Source organism: Rasamsonia byssochlamydoides (genome assembly GCF_041956645.1).
Source record: "Rasamsonia byssochlamydoides strain NRRL 3658 unplaced genomic scaffold VTN77scaffold_32, whole genome shotgun sequence".
Classification (NCBI taxonomy): domain Eukaryota; kingdom Fungi; phylum Ascomycota; class Eurotiomycetes; order Eurotiales; family Trichocomaceae; genus Rasamsonia; species Rasamsonia byssochlamydoides.
The window spans coordinates 42,845-58,996 of record NW_027192415.1 but is presented as its reverse complement, the minus strand read 5'-3'; the positions used below and the strand labels follow the sequence as shown (position 1 = coordinate 58,996).

General features: G+C 50.2%; 7 protein-coding genes across 7 annotated transcripts; 4 read left to right on the top strand and 3 right to left on the bottom strand.

Moving 5' to 3' along the window:
* Window positions 1-972: 972 nt before the first annotated feature.
* On the top strand, window positions 973-3,037 carry VTN77DRAFT_4614 (uncharacterized protein; the record flags this gene model as incomplete). Its single annotated transcript, XM_069420693.1, has 2 exons — window positions 973-1,199; window positions 1,279-3,037. The coding sequence occupies 2 exons, from the start codon at window positions 973-975 to the stop codon at window positions 3,035-3,037; spliced, it is 1,986 nt and encodes a 661-aa protein (XP_069277576.1).
* Window positions 3,038-3,414: 377 nt separating this feature from the next.
* Window positions 3,415-4,848, bottom strand: VTN77DRAFT_4613 (uncharacterized protein; the record flags this gene model as incomplete). The annotated part of the gene is made up of 1 exon (XM_069420692.1): window positions 3,415-4,848. The coding sequence occupies one exon, from the start codon at window positions 4,846-4,848 to the stop codon at window positions 3,415-3,417; it is 1,434 nt and encodes a 477-aa protein (XP_069277575.1).
* A 599-nt stretch (window positions 4,849-5,447) lies between these two features.
* On the top strand, window positions 5,448-6,464 carry VTN77DRAFT_4612 (uncharacterized protein; the record flags this gene model as incomplete). The annotated part of the gene is made up of 2 exons (XM_069420691.1): window positions 5,448-6,099; window positions 6,151-6,464. 2 exons carry the CDS (start codon window positions 5,448-5,450, stop codon window positions 6,462-6,464), a joined length of 966 nt encoding a protein of 321 aa, XP_069277574.1.
* A 278-nt stretch (window positions 6,465-6,742) lies between these two features.
* VTN77DRAFT_4611 (uncharacterized protein) lies at window positions 6,743-7,601 on the bottom strand (the record flags this gene model as incomplete). The annotated part of the gene is made up of 2 exons (XM_069420690.1): window positions 6,743-7,290; window positions 7,349-7,601. The coding sequence occupies 2 exons, from the start codon at window positions 7,599-7,601 to the stop codon at window positions 6,743-6,745; spliced, it is 801 nt and encodes a 266-aa protein (XP_069277573.1).
* A 519-nt stretch (window positions 7,602-8,120) lies between these two features.
* Window positions 8,121-8,879, bottom strand: VTN77DRAFT_4610 (uncharacterized protein; the record flags this gene model as incomplete). Its single annotated transcript, XM_069420689.1, has 1 exon — window positions 8,121-8,879. The coding sequence occupies one exon, from the start codon at window positions 8,877-8,879 to the stop codon at window positions 8,121-8,123; it is 759 nt and encodes a 252-aa protein (XP_069277572.1).
* A 1,252-nt stretch (window positions 8,880-10,131) lies between these two features.
* Window positions 10,132-12,514, top strand: VTN77DRAFT_4609 (uncharacterized protein; the record flags this gene model as incomplete). Its single annotated transcript, XM_069420687.1, has 3 exons — window positions 10,132-10,313; window positions 10,360-10,904; window positions 10,956-12,514. The coding sequence occupies 3 exons, from the start codon at window positions 10,132-10,134 to the stop codon at window positions 12,512-12,514; spliced, it is 2,286 nt and encodes a 761-aa protein (XP_069277571.1).
* A 607-nt stretch (window positions 12,515-13,121) lies between these two features.
* VTN77DRAFT_4608 (uncharacterized protein) lies at window positions 13,122-15,700 on the top strand (the record flags this gene model as incomplete). The annotated part of the gene is made up of 2 exons (XM_069420686.1): window positions 13,122-13,403; window positions 13,472-15,700. 2 exons carry the CDS (start codon window positions 13,122-13,124, stop codon window positions 15,698-15,700), a joined length of 2,511 nt encoding a protein of 836 aa, XP_069277570.1.
* Window positions 15,701-16,152: the final 452 nt, after the last annotated feature.

Sequence of the window (16,152 nt, the reverse complement as noted above, 5' to 3'; positions counted from 1 at the left end):
CATCCAGAGGAAGGATCATGCCCAGAAAAATATATATTCGGTAAAATAATAGTATCGAATAATTTTATTGCCTTTGGAACTTCAAAACAAAAGAAAAGAAAAGAAAACAGAAAAAAAGATCTGTTAGCAATCCGTAGGAGAGCCATATAATCCAGCATAGCCTCTTCCATAAACCCCAAAACAAATAATAAATTCAAGAGGAAGGAGTTTTAGCAGAAAAAGAGCTACATATGTCAAGTATGTACAGTACATACATTATATTTATCTGGGCCTTTATTTGACTTGTCAGAAAAGCAGCTCTTCTAATTGGATGCAATTATTCTTAAACTAACCAGGGTAAGCGAGCTGATTTGAGCAGATTTCTGACGCCATGCAAACAAGCATTGGCCAAGACGGTAGTCGGCTAGACTATACCGGAAGTGGAAGGTCCCGATGTCCACCACCTTTTGGCAGGAAATTCTTCCACACACAATCAACGACTCGATAACTTCATACAGCTGGACAACCGCGACAAAATGCGCAAATGTGGAGAGAAGAACACGAATTCTCGAGTGTTATATCTCCAATCCATGATGTATCCTCGAAAAAAAGGATTGTCCTTTTTTTCCCAGTCTCGCTGTCGATAGTTTGAGTCTGACTGCTGCGTAATACTCCTCGCGGTGGATCCAACCCGGCACACTTGAGCAGATTATGACCAAGCAGGATGAGGAGCTACGTTAGGGCGATCTCAGAGATCGCTCCACCAAGGGAGTGCCGTTAACTAGCTGACGAATAAGTTGTCGAGGTCTCGTCTGTTCTGTTTGACATTTCCCTGCTTAGGAATGTCGCAGATAACTTTTCACTCTATAAAGGTTGGCTGATCCCATATCTAACTCCAACTCGTGTCGACTCCCCTTATGCAAGCCAAGCAGTACACTGTCTGCCACGCGCAACAGTCTTCCACTCGAGCAGACAGAGTAAACAGCCTTCAAGATGGATATGGGAGATATGGGTATGGGGGGCGATACGCCCTTGAATGCCTCTGGGGTCGATTTCTCCAATCAAACGCAGGCGTTCAACTTCCTCCAAGAGATCCTCGACGACACCTATCTCCAGATTGATGGTAACCGAGCGGCTCGCAAGTTCTGGTACGGTGTCGTGGTGGTCGTTGGTGTCGCTGCGATCTGCAATATCATCTGGGGCGCTACGCTGCGTGCAAGGTGAGTGGCAAGCAGATTGTCTTGTGTTTCCCCGGATTTCAAGATGATAGTTTCATCTGACTTGTAAAAATGAAAACAGACTTCGCGCCAGTCAGGCGAGTCGCCGCCGGCCGGCTAAGCCGACAAATGTCCTGACCAGATCCTGGGCGACTCTTACAGCGCTGGCTCGCGAAATGTCCTATCTCCAGGTCACGCCGGCAATGTATGCCTGGTGGATCAAGGTGCCGCCCTTCGGCACGATTTATATCATCGTCGCTTACCTCGTCTTCATTTTGGCGCTGGAATTTGTCAACATCGATGTCGCCGGTGCCCAGCACTATCAAGCTCTCAGTGTTCGCGCAGCATGGCTGGCTGTCGCCCAGGTTCCGTTAATTGTCCTGTTGGCAGGGAAGAACAACCTGGTCGGTCTGCTGTCGGGGATGTCATACGAAAGACTGAATGTCTATCATCGCTGGGTCGCTCGAGGTCTCCTGCTTCTTGCAACGTTCCATTTCGGGTTCGAGAGCTACGGTTGGAACCAATATGGTTTGATGCAACTCGAATGGGCTACCGATACCTGTCCTCCCACGGGGATTGCGGCATATGCGATACTCCTCTGGATGAACCTGACAACCCTCGCGCCCATGCGGAATCTCTCGTATGATTTCTTCGTCGCTCAGCACATCATCACTTTCTTTGGATTCATCATTGCGGTCATGATCCATCTGCCATCTACGGCCCTCTACTCTCGTGTCTACATTTACATCCCTGTTGCTCTTTACCTCGTGGAGCGTATTATTCGTAGCGCTCGCTACATGTATAATAACATTCGTCCCTGCCGGGCTACGCTGGAGGCTCTGGAAGGTGGAGCAACGAGGGTGAGAGTCTCTACTCGCCAAGTCAAGAAGTGGGCTCCGGGCTCCCATGTCCTCCTGTCCATCCCCCGGTATGGAGTGGCCCAGTCCCATCCAGCAACTATCGTGTCCACGCCTACGTCGCATGATGGTGACATGGTCTTTATCTTGCGGGCCTATGGAGGTTTTACCAAACGCATCTGGAAAGCTGTCGAGCGCAATCAAATGGATGCTTGCAAGAAAGAGGGAGGCAACGCCAGTTCCAGGGAAAGTCGCATTGCCCTGATCGACGGGCCGTATGGGTCATCGCACGCGGACTTTGCCTGCTTCGATACACTGTTCCTCATCGCCGGCGGGTCTGGCGTGACGTTTACCCTAGCAGTGCTGCTGGACATTGCGCCTCGAGCCACCTCCCGGAAACTGCCTCTGCGCGTGATCTATTTCATCTGGGCAATCAAAAAGCGCTCCTGGATGTCGTGGATTGCAGAGGAGCTGCAGTCAGCCGCGGCGCAGCTTGAAAAAGCAGGTATCAAGTTCCACGCAAAGATCTTTGTGACTTGCGACGATACGATGGTGGAGCTCCCGGGTCCCGGTGTCGGTGAGTCGCGCGGATGCCAGTGTGAAGGGGAATGCCAGTGTTGTCGGGGTAGTCATGAAAACGACCCCGATGCCATCAGTGAGGCCCGCGAGGAAGAGGAAGAGGGACTTGAGTCGCCCCCGAAGAGCAGAGCAGTGTTGACAACGCGGCCTAGTACGGCAGACGAAGAAGAGAAGGTCGACCCCCGGCTCCCGTGTGCGGTCCTGCGGTCTGGACGGCCGGTCTTCGATTCTCTCTTGTGGGAGGCGTTGTGCCAGGCTGAGGGCGAGACTGCGGTGACGGTGTGTGGCCCGCTCAGCATGTCTGCTGCGGTGCGGTGGACAGTGGTTCAGATCAGCGATGAACGCGCCGTGCATAAAGGTAGCGGCGCACAGGGGATCTATTTGCATGTGGAGAATTTTTCATGATTGTTTTTGGATACCCACATTATGATGTGACGAGGCCTGTAGAAATGGATGTAATTTTGGCCATGTAAAGGGAAAAATTCATATATATACCTACATATATCTTCTCAACTGATTGGTCGACAGGTACAATGACTAAGAGTCCTAGAATATTACCGCATGGGCAGGTCACCTAGGCGGTTAATTACTAAGTGCTCCATCAAAGTCTTGGTACGAGACGCAAAAAGAGAAGATCTTGGAGATAGAATACATCGAGGAGTCCGTTCTCAAACCGTTTCCTCCGTCGTCCGACTGCTTCGCAATTTCAGGTGCCATATGTGAACAAAAAAAAAAGGGAGTGAGAGAGCTGACAACACCACCAAACATGATTTCATTCAACTTTATGCCTTGACAGCTGTTCCAAACCGGTCTTCCATCTTCCAGTCTATGGTGCCATCCTCCCTCATAACAGGCAACTTCGTCTGCCCCGGCTTCCATTCCGCCTGTCCCTCCCCCGAGATATTCTTATGGACATGCCCGTTGATAACGATAGCATGAATCCGGTCTGTGTGCTGGAAGATCTCAATGTCCTCCAGAGGATTGCCATCGACCAAGATGACGTCGGCATAGTACCCCGGAAGCACCTTGCCCAGTTCTTCCGGATGGCCCATGATCTCCCCGCCCCAGGCGGTGGCAGCAATGATGGCCTCCATGGGAGTATAGCCAAACAAATTCACGAAATGAGCAAGGTCTCTTGCATAGGTTTGGTGCGGCGTCCAGGCAAACCCGAAATCCCCTCCGGGAAGGACTTTGATACCCCGTTTGCGCATCTCGTTCATCGCTCTCGCCGCGATCTCTACCTCGCGCTTCAGGCCCTTCTTCGCGGCCATTTCGGGAGTGAGTCCGTATGGAATTGCTTCACCGGTGCAGGACGTCAAGGGGAAGTTGATAGCGGGGGCAACGAAGATCTGGTCCTTTTTCGCCTCGAGGAGGTTAAGCCCTTCCTCGTCCACGAAGGAGGCGTGGTAGATCACGTCGACGCCAGCCTGGGCACATAGCTTCACGGAGGCACAACTTCTGGCATGAGCGCATACTCGTTTGCCGCGGTTGTGAGCTTCCTCGACAGCTGCTTTCGTCTCCTCGAGCGTGAAGTACGTCTCTTCGCTGCCCATGAATTCATGGACGTAGTCTCCCGTCATAGAGAGCTTTATGTTATCGATTCCGAGAGACAGGAACTCTCGCACCACCCGGCGCATCTCGTCGACACCATCGGCAAACTTGGTGATACTGGGGATGATAGCGCCGCCTGTGGTGGAGATCTCCTGTGAATTGGCCAGCGTCCGAGGACCGGGAATCATTCCCTTCTTGATAGCGCCTTTGATGCAGACATCGAGCCGCGGTCGAGCAGATGCAGCTCCAAAGCACATAGTGTAACCGCAGTCGAGGTACAGTTTCGCTGAATGGGCCGTGTGCAGCACATGCTCTTCGAGCGGCAGACTGACAAGGCCGTCCAGCGTCGGCGAGTTGTTCCAGCTCAGATGCGTGTGCGCATCACACAGGCCCGACAGGAGCGTCTTCCTGCCCTGACCATCAATGATGAGAGTGTTGGAGTCTGGCGACGGTTCGTGATCGACGTTACCCACTTGGGTGATGCGTTCACCCTCGATCAAGACGTCGCCCAGATAGGGGTCCCTCCCGGTGGAGTCGATGATGTTGACGTTTTTGAACAGGATCCGGTCTGGATCGCCTGGTTTGTGATTATCTATCTCGATGTCTGCTGGAGTTGGTTTGTAGTGTCCTGCCCCGTTTCTGCTGGTATGACCGTTCGAAGCCATGGCGACGAAAAAGGACAGATATGTGTATGTATTTCGATATCAAAACACTTCAAATGCTCACTACAACAAGACCCACTGCAGGATCCAATATTAAAAGATTCCATTTATTCTCTCTCTCTCCACTGAAAGAAGGTCTTCAAATACTGCCATCACTGATCATCGCACGAGCGGGGTAAACCGCCGCGGGAAAAGACCAGGGTTCATCTTGGAGGCCTGAATTTGAGCAACCCTGGCATACTGGATTGTTCCAGATCCCATAAGCATTAGACGCTCCTACCTACCTAGGTAGGTACCTTGTAGCTGGATGGCGGTCGCTTGGCGGAATATCTGGGGTGTGGCAACTTGCCGTCGGAGAGATGCCGGAGCAATCGTCAAGTCGTCTCTTCTGCAAGATCCATTCGACTGATCCACATGCACAGAAGAGAATAGGATGAGGAAGGCTATGATGTAGAGAAGTGAGTCGTCATAGTGGAGACTACATTTCGTATTTAGAATTCATAAAACCCACGACCACGCAAAGGACCTACCCTTCCTCTGCAATCAATCTCCCTCGTCACACCCTGTCATTCTGGGAAGTTTTCTTCTTGATCACCTTCGAAATGGCTTCAGAAACGTCGTCAAAGCATACATTTGGTTTCGTCGGTCTGGGCAACATGGGAATCCACTTGGCCTTCAACCTTTCGACCTACGCTCAAGCACAGCAACTTCCAAAAGTGCGAGTATGGAACCGAACACGAGCCAAATCGCAGAGTTTGGCGGGAGGCCACTGCCAAGTTGCCACTTCACTGGATGAGATTTGTTCGTCCTGTACGATCGTCCATGGCTGTCTCGCGAATGACGAAGTTGCCCTGTCCGTGTACAGGCAGCTCTTTGCTTGTCAAAAGCAGGGCGCGATATATGTGGATCATTCTACGCTTTATCCCACAACGGCAGAGACATTACAAGAAGAAGCTCGCCAGAATGGAGTCCATTTCCTGTCCTGTCCGGTCTTTGGGCCACCTGCAGCAGCGAAGTCGGCAGGGTTGTTGATTGCCGTGTCAGGAGATGACGCTGTTCGAGAGGTCGTGAAAGAGTATCTGGTCCCAACGCTTGGAAAGGGCATTCTCGACTGTGGCGACAAGACGTCCAAAGGGGCCCTGTTGAAGATCCTGGGGAACAGCTGCATATTGGGCACGATAGAGCTTCTCTCGGAGAGTTTTACCTTGGCGGAGAAAACGGGATTTGACACGAACCTGTTTTATGAGTTCATCCGTATGATCATATTCCTCCCAGAATGACATCCCTTGCTGATAACTTTCTCAGAGCAATGGTTTCCCGCCCCAGCTTGGGTCAACTACGGCAGGAAGATTCGAGATGGGGCCTTTAGCGGAAAAACGGGTTTCACTTTGCCTGGAGGGATGAAGGATGCTTCGTATATTCGACGGCTGGGAGCAGAAACATCAACCCCCACGCCAATCATTGATCAAGCCTGGAACCACCTGACCACGGCAAAGGCACTTGGGGGTGAGGACCTCGATTGGAGCGCCTGTTCGGCGGGAATGAGAGTGACTGCCGGTCTGAAGCCATTTAAAGGAGAGGACTTTTCGCTGAGGAAAGATGAACCTCTACAGGAATAGAAGGAGAAGGTGAAACAAATGGCGCCAGCGCTGCTACTGGTATTTAGATCTCAATCATGGCTGGTTATCTGCAATTGTATGTAGAAGCTTTAGATATAGATCAGTCTTTGCAACTAGTATTTCCGTTTGCCTGACCACAGCTAGGGCTTAGGGCCAAGTGCCAGGGCTGGTGATCGCCTCTCTTCCCCCATCTAAGCAGCTTTCATGTCGAGATGTTCTCGTTCTTCGTAAATAGATCTTAGTTGACGTCTTGAACGCTCACTAAGCTACTATCTTACCTACGCCCTCAACGCCTCTGCACTTCCCTTGGGATTCTCCAAAGTATGCCAATGACCAATGCCTTCCCACGTCACCTGGTCGACCTTCTTCGCCTCCTTCAGACTGGCAGCAATGGCCGCACGAGTCTGCGCCGTACTCACTTTATCATCCGCCCCGCTAACAATCAAAACTTCTGCCTTGATCTTCTCCCATTCGGGATCTGTACTGCCGGCCAGAGCCTCACAAGCCAGCGCATACCCCTCCGGCTGCTGTCTCGACAGCAACTCCCGCGCAAAGCCAACGACTTCTGGTTTGGACTGCAGCGTGGTTGGGGACAGCGATGCCCCGATGATGGCGTCTGCGACGGCCCCCATTCCGCCCTCCCGGACTGCCTTTGCGCGCGCCCTCAGCCCGTTCTGACCGGCTTCAGGCGGCGTCTTAGCTGGACCAAACAGAACAAGCCGTTTGACCAGTTCGGGGCGTTTAGCAGCCAGATGGAGGGCAATGAGACCGCCCATCGAGTGGCCTGCCACGGTTATGTCTTTCAAGTCGAAATGCTTGATGACAGCTGAGATCAGATATCAGTCGTCGGTTCATTCTGTGAACACATTATCAGCGGCACTGACCTTCACAATCTTCCACGTACGATCCAATGCTCGTTTTCCCCGCCGGAAGGCTGCTTCTTCCATGGCCACTGAGGTCAAAGCGAATGAGATTGTAATCCTGCAGCGCAGCAGCAACCGGCTGGTAGAAGTTGGTGGTGCCTCCCAGCCCGTGGATACATAGGATTGCAGGACCGTCTCTGTTGCCTTCTTGCTCGAAGAAGAGTGTGCCAGAAGTGGTTTGAATGCCGCCACGGGCATGGACTGAAGATGCCATGATGCTCTGCAGTGGTGGAGATGATAAGGCTCAACGAGAATTGTGAATGCTACAGGAAATGTTCACAGGGAGAGTTTAATTATATATCTTAGATTTCAGAGAACCTTTCTACGAACAGACACCAGGACCAACGTCATCAGAGCATGACTGGTTCAATTTGCGTCACATGCTGGTCGATAGTTCGTTGGTAGTGGAAGGTAGCCCGAGGGTTCACGCGGAGACTGTCCGCACCCAATAGCTGGAGACATTCTCTACACGCAACGTTGGTTGCTCGATAAAGATAGACCGCGATAGATATTTACGTATCCTTGCGTAAATTCCTTTACCAAAATTGGAAGGAGGGGTCAAAACCAGGTCTGCACTTTTCCATGACCTTTTACTTAAGCAGAATCTGCTTGCCCTAACGCCGAGCCCCATCGACGAAAGAGGAAAGCAAAGAACCTTTGCAGCAGAACTACGATTCATGCATCATTATTGTTCTGCTAATCTTTTACAAGGGAGCCAATTGACAGACGAAATCTAGTCAAAGTTGTCGAAAATTGCAGCTATGTATTTACCGTACAGCTCCACCGTCGTTCTGCCCACCGAGACAGCGTCCCTTCCCTCAATCCTCACCTCTGGCGCCCTTAGCAGAGTTCGCCCTTCAGACTGTGTCTTCACAGGCCCTTCAGCAGCACTGGCAGCTTTCTGCACAAGAACCGGGCTGCCCTGGATGCTGATAGCGGGTTCTTCCGCTACGACAATCTCAAACAAAGCGGACATGCCAAAGGTGGAAAGGCTCTCCATACTCGAAAACTGTTTGAGATCCGGAGCCTGCGAAGTGCCTTCTTCCAGTGATATTTCGCCCTCCCAGACATCATGCCCCAATGGCTTTCCTGCCGGCGACGACCATCCGATCAAGGAGATGTCGCAACTGAAGCTGCTGTTCTTCAACGCGAGAAACGTGCGCAGTGCACCCTCGAATGCCCCAGGTGATGTCGACCCGTCTAGAGGGAAGCATATGCCTAGGCCTAGCAATTCCGGATCACGACCGGAACGGGTCATGTAGATGTTGCCGACATTGTCTTGCTGATTCTTCTGTTCAGCTCGCTGAAATGAGGTGCGGCTGCAATTAGTATGAACTGAACATACCTTGAAGCTCACTCGGAACTTGGCAGGCAACAGAAGCAGCGATTTTCTCAGATCAGTGTTCAGGCTGGATGTGTTCAGCTCCGACGATTGCGAATAGAGTTGGAGGAGCCAGTTGACTGCTTGATCTATTTCCTTTTCATCGGCCATTCTGCGAAGTAAAACCACTAAAGGTCAGTAAACAGAAATAGTACTTAAAATAAAAAAAATCAAAAGAACAATAAAATAACTCTCGAGAGCATTGCAATATCAAAATGTGGAGTAATCCACTCTGCTAGTAATGATCTTACGGCTCACTTTCTTGAAGCTCTACAACATCCCCACGTTGACATCGGAGAGATGCCGCCATCGGAGAGTTGCCGGGACATCCAAAGAACTCCTCCACGTCACCTGCAGTGATCGTCATTATCATGGGAAACACCCCCCAAAATCAGCTCCATGGCTTCCTGAAGAATTTACTATTCGGACGACTTGAGCATGCGCAATGCACTATACATGCATCCGTGCAACTCGAATCGACAGGGTACATATATCCTTTGTAGAACCCAACCAATCCTAGGTACTTTTACCAGGGATTATCCATGAAGAGGGGGGCAAAGAGTACACCACTTTGCCCCTGATGCATAAGTGGGAGTGAGCCAAGCTAACTAAAACCAGAGATGGCTGTCCTTGATCTGTATAAGCTGGTATCTGGCAGTCATCATCAAGACATACATGCAGTCTATGAACACAATTTTCTTTTTTTAGGCCGCCAGCTCATCATTTCGAATAAAACAAAAGCGTTTTCCACAGTTAATAATAATGGACTTGGCAGCCTGGATTATCGTTCTGGCTTTCCAATCACCGTTGACGGGAATCTATATATATTTCGAGGGTACAACGGCTTAACCTTGTCAGGTAGGAAAAGCAGCATGCTTACCTAGCCTGAATTCTACGAAAATATCATCCATAGACTATGAGGTTAACTGATGTCTGAAGCTTCAGTGTAAATCATCAATTTAGTGCAGGTAAATTGGGGCGAATTACTGCCATTCGTATCTGGGGAAATTCCCCGCAAAGAGGGGGAACGAGCAATGGACTTGACTCCTCGGGCAGGCAGATATTTGTAATCATCATGCGAGGTGTTGCTATTCTAAATCAGATGATTCTTCCATATGTTTTACTTGGCTTGCCAGCCAAGATTATAATTCCTTGCTGGGCACCAAAGCCAGCATCATTTAAACTGAGACACGCTATAACGAGTTTGGCATTCGACTATGAGAAGTGGCACAGCACTAACTACGACTGGACAAACATTCTTCCATCCTGACTGTCCACAATCTATCTAGCTTGACTGCTAGACACTCCATTTGATGCAAAATGGGATGAATGACACGGCTCGTCCGATGTCTCCTACGTAAAGATGACCACCACGCCAGACCCGCCAAGCAGTGATCGCCCTACGCGAAACCGCCGGGACCGCCAGCAGACGCGTAAATATGGCTTTGCGTGCGCCAACTGCAGGAGGCGCAAGACCCGGTGCAATGGCAATCTGCCCAGCTGCGATCGCTGTATCGCCAACAACGAGACTTGTTACTTTGACAAGTGAGTACATTGACACAAAGAAAGAGCAGTTATTGATCAGAGTCAGGGCTCCTTCTGTCACCTACGCTCTGGCCCTGCAAGACCGTCTCAAGACGTTCGAGACGATCCTTGAACGTTTGCAGACGGCCAGCGATGAGGAGCGCCTGAGGTTGCTGGACGAGCATTTTAGCAAGGAGACGACGACGATGACGTCGTCGAAACTTCCTAGGGCGTCGAAAGACAGCCCTCGATCGGAGATCTCTACCGAAGATGAAGTGACCGAGCTTCTTAATGAGACTTCAGTCGGCGAAGATGGCCGCATCTGCTTCTATGGAAGGACCAGTCTGTATCATCTTCAGCCCGAACAGATCACATTGGCCCACCGCCCAAGCGGATCAGAGGTGCTTATAGAATCCAGAGCGTCTGGAGATGCCACTCGCAAAGAGAGTATCTACAGTCTTGCTGCGCCTTCACCCGCTCTGAGCCAGCAGACAGAACTGGGATCCATCATCAACTCGGAAATTTCCCAAGAGCTCGTCAACGAACTTCTGGACGTGTATTGGTGCTGGCCACACCACCTGCACCTGGTCCTGTGTCGTAAAATCTTTATCCGTGAGTTCATATAAAATACCACATTACACATTCGACAAGCTGACAGTTCAGGCGACCTTGCAAATTCCGGGCCTTATGTGACTGTGTTTCTCTTGAACAGCGTCCTCGCACAAGCGGCCCGGTTTTCGGACCGACCAGATGCATCCAAGCTGAGCGAATATTTCGCCAAAAAAGCGCTTGACTGTCTTGCGGAGGAGATCGACAAAGGGTCTTCCATCCCAACCCTTCAAGGTCTGCTGATCTTCTCCGCGAGAGAATGTGCATCCGGGAGAACCTCCCAGGGGTGGCTATATTCCGGGATGGCATTCCGGATGATGCGTGACCTTGGAATGCATATACATCCGAGATCGCTAAGTCACCTCGTTGGCCAGTTCTCGCCAGAGGATCTAGCTCTCCGTCAGCAGATCTTCTGGAGCTGTTACACGTGGGATAGAACCATGAGTCTCTGCCTTGGGCGCGCTCCCACAATTCATGACATTATGCCCGTCCCAGCCCCGGAGACCTGGCTGGATGGGGAAGAAGCAGAAAATGAGTTATGGAAGCCCAAATTCTTTAAATCCTCTCCCTCGGATGTTGGGGTCTCTCAAAAGTCCCGAACGAACAGTCGATTCTCTGCTTACTGCCAGCTCTGCATCATGATCGATGACATCTTGGATACGCTGTATTCTCGACCTCACGCTGGACAGAACCAGAACCATCTCTCCGGGTATCTTGATCGAACGATCGAAAAGTTGGAGAACTGGGCCAAAAACCTTCCGTCACATCTTTATATACGGGCAGGCTCTAGAGCGGTGTCGTGTCCTCCGCTTCATATCCTCCTGCTGAATCTTCTGTATCATGCCACGATCATCTTACTTTGTCGTCCATATCGCCCGAAGGTGGCAAAGGCTCGAATGTTAGCGACAAAAGCAGCAGAGATGATCGATGCACTCCTGACACTACACGTGAAACGCTTTGGTTTTCGGGTCTTGACGTATCTTGAGACATATACCGTCTTTGTCGGCGCCACAATCAACATCTTAGACTTGAAAGAGAGCAAGGACGAAGAAGCAGAGGCTGCAGGTGCCCGATTGGCCTTCAACATGGAGGTCCTGCGAAACGCGCGCAGCACCCCCTCCACGATTCGATGCGTGGAGATTATTCAACAGCTTGTCCGAAAGAACGGGTCTGGGCAGGAAGGGGACACAAACAATGAGGCACGTCGTTCTTCTAGCCTGAACGAAAACAAATATGGAGATACTCCCCAATCAATGATAACTCCCTCCGATTCCATGGTATCTGGACAAGCGCCGCAGAATCCATTCCCGCGCGGTGATTTTAACCCTTCTCCTTCGACCTCTGATACCCACCAAGTCCGATCAGAAGATTTATCATTTGTCCACAATATGAGCAATAACAATCTCATGGACATGCCTGTTCATCACGACCAGAGTCAGCTCTTATCGCATCTCCATCCTTTTCAAATGCAGGCGAATGCCCTTTCCGCGGTCGAGACTCCACTACGTTGGCTTCCAGACAACGTTCGAGACGACTGCGGGTGGATGATGATGGATATGGATTTTGCTGGCAGTTTTGATGACGGAACTTCTAGGAGTGCCATGAACTTATGATCTACCCAGACAGGGGCCGTACTCCGTTTTTCTTTCTTCTCTTTTTGGTGGAAACGGTGTTTCCGGGGTAAAGAACACGATGATGTTCCAACGACCGACTTGGATGTAGTCGTCTCTTTCCGTATATGTTTTTTTTTTTTTCAATAGGGTTCCTCCATTGAGTAAAGATAGGAGTCACGATAATAAAATATAAACTTACTATCACCTCCAACACTTGTACCATGTGGGAGCCAATTTATTTTCCAGGAATAGTCATTCATCTAGTGGTTTGTGCAGCTAGTTATCGGAGACAACGAACGGAATGGAATCATATCGACCCAGTCAGAACTTATGCTTATAATCAGCCTATTTTACCATGATTCTCATCTTCTCTAACCATGACGTTTCAGTATTGTCAGCTAGGAGTTCTACTTCTTAGCCACTCAGTCAAAATACGTCATCTCCTCTCCGTTGGCACAACCCACTAAAACTAGTATGTGCTGTACACTTATCACGTGGTATGTGTATGCCGGATAGACGTTGGCTTTCTTCCGGCTTACCCCTCGTTGGTATCCTCACAGTATTGATTGCAATTCTCTCGAACTCTTGACCACGCCATCCGACTACAATGCTGCGATGCAAGTACTACGGTACAGCCAAGGGATGTATCAGAGGCACACAGTGTCGCTATATCCATGATGTGTCTACCGATCAAACCGCGCTTCCAGTGTCAGCGGGCGGTTTGGATAATGCCAACGTCGATCCTTTGCACCATCCTAGTGATACCCGCTCAGAAATTCCATGTATCTACTTCCTACGAGGGAGTTGTCGGAAGGGAGACTCCTGTCCCTTCTCTCATACGCCTGAACCGCTGCAGACAGAAGAAGCACGGCCAAATGAGGATCATGATGTAAGTGGATCTTTGGTCCCTAGAAGAGCTGAAGGGAGAGGAACTCCTGGTAATGTTCATTCATTCAGGAAGAGCCATTGCCACATAACTTCACTCGCGAACTTTGCGGCGCTGTAGTCCATTTCGATGATGGAGCTCGCATCTCCAAAGTTTCTCTCCCTTCTGATTTTTCCGCCATTCGAATAAATGGGTTGCCGTTCGATAGTACGCCAGAGTCAGTGGCTGCGATGCTGTCCGAATTAGGCTTTAATGTGCCGGTTGCTTGTGTACGAACAACGTCGCAAGAGGGCTCGCACCACATGAGCGCCGATATCAGGGTTGAGGATCCAAGATTTGCGACAAGCTTTTGCAAACGGGTTGACTCAGCACGAGCCGCCAAAGGATCTAAATACTCCCAACTGGAAGTGACTCCCGTTGTGCCAGCTGTTCTTTCCGAATCGGCTGCTCGTCGAGTCGACTGCAAGAAGATCGTCTGCTCGTGGCATAAGCCCACCCGTTTAGCCTGGCTGAATTTTGGTCGAGAGAGTATTGCAAGCAGAGTGCGGGACAACTTTGACAGAGGGATATACAAGATTCTCGGAGGAAAGGTGAATGCTCGTCCCCCTTATCGCAGTGCAGGCATGTATAATCCCGTTGCTTGGACTGTAGCCCTTCGTGACTTGCCAGAGGCCACAACGAAGGAAGACATTACTCGTGCCATCACTCGGACTGACGACAGGCCTCGTCATATTGAGCTTGGACGGCCGAGCTATTGCGCAACGGAAGAGCAGGCATCATCTGCTGTGAAAGCAATGCTGCTCCAGATCGGTCCACTAGATGCCTGGGAATCGAGTAAGAATTGGGGCGCGAAGCGAATGAAAGCGAAGGCGCGATTCCAAGACGAGGTGGATGCGAGGGAAGCTGTCAAACGCCTCAATGGCAAGCCTCTACCTTTCTACAAGGACGGCAAACTCTTTGTGCAACTGATTACCTCGGCAAAATTCAAGATTCCCACCAGAATCTACAATGCAGTACGTTCCGCGATCGACGCCGAAAATCGAAATTGGAGTGCACGTCATCTCGTCCTGCGTGTGTATGAACCCACAGATGCTTCGCATTGGTACACGACTCTCAAGCTCGAAGGCGCTGAATCCAAGGGTGTTGCAGAGGCCAAAGAGACCCTGGAGAAAATTGTTGCTGGCACCGTTGCATTGGAAGATGGTATCCCAATATGGAGCAATTCCTTCAACACCAGAAGTGTCTACAGCCAACTGAAGGAGATTCAGCAAGACCTTGGCGTTGTCATCGTTAGGAACAGGAGACAATCACAGCTGAGTCTTTATGGTCGCCCGACCAAATGCGAAGAGGCGATGCGACGTCTCTGCACCATTGCCAGGGCGGATTTCTCCACCGTCCATTACATTGAACTTGACCCGTACATGGACTGGCTGGTGTCTCAAGAAAAGTTTAGGCAGATAGTCGCCACCCTAGGAAAGGGCGTTGCTGCAATGGATACCGTCTCGACCCCGAAGAAAATCATAATCACTGGCTCAACTCGGGATTTCGAGACTGCATTGGCGATATATCATGGTCAACGACAGGTGAAAGCTGAAGCAGAAACTGGAAATGACACAGATTGCACGGTCTGCTGGAGTGAGGCGGAGAATCCGATTCGCACAATGTGTAATCACCTGTACTGCCTTGACTGCTTCGAAAAGCTCTGCCTCTCCGTCTTGCCTGGTGAGAAAGAATTCACCATCCGCTGTGTGGGAGACAAGGGACAATGTAATGTGGTTTTCGGCCTCCACGAACTCCACAATCACCTGTCCTCGAGTTCGTTTGAAGAAGTCCTTGAAGCATCGTTCTCCTTTTATATCCGTCAACGGCCACAAGACTTCCATTACTGCCCTACTCCAGACTGCGACCAAGTCTACCGCAGCAACACCGACGCCAAAATCCGTACATGCCCGAAATGCTGCGTCGCGACGTGTACGTCCTGTCACAGCAACCATGACGGGATGACATGCTCCGAATACATGTACCGGGTCTCAGGCGAGTACGAAGCGTTCGAGAAGCTGAAGCAAGAGAAAGGATTCAAAGACTGCCCCAAGTGCAAAACAACGATGGAAAAGACGGAGGGATGTAACCATATGACGTGTCCGGGATGTCAAACTCACGTGTGCTGGGTGTGTTTGAAAACGTTCGCGACTAGTGGACCTTGCTACGATCATTTGAATAAGGTGCATGGTGGAATAGGACTCGTTATACCACCTGAAAGAGTTGGTAGGAGAATTTGGGGATTTGACGATATGTTCTAGCACTGTTACAAGACATATAGAATCGTTGCCAGTATGTAAGAAATCGCGAAGCTGCAAACCATGGTCCAAGGATCAATAGAAGGCTTGTATTGGATGGTCTATTTGATAAAACGCACAAATACTGCTTTGTATATGACAGAAATACTTATATGATTACATGTATTTGCATCAGAATAACCAGTTTCATATTTTTATATTTAATTATGATGCTATCTGATCTTCGCAACCTCCTGACCAGCAGCTAGTAATCCCCATAACAGGAATACACCTCTCACGTTACTGGTAAATAGTAAAGGATATACTACGGGCTTCCAAATTAACATACCTGGGAAAGCTTGCAGCACACTGCATAGAAGGTGTCTTGACCTACTCCAGGGGAAGTCGGTAGCTTTCCTAGATTGTTCCATTTAAATAGCGAAAAGAATGCATAGTCTGGTTAGTCTGACGTTATG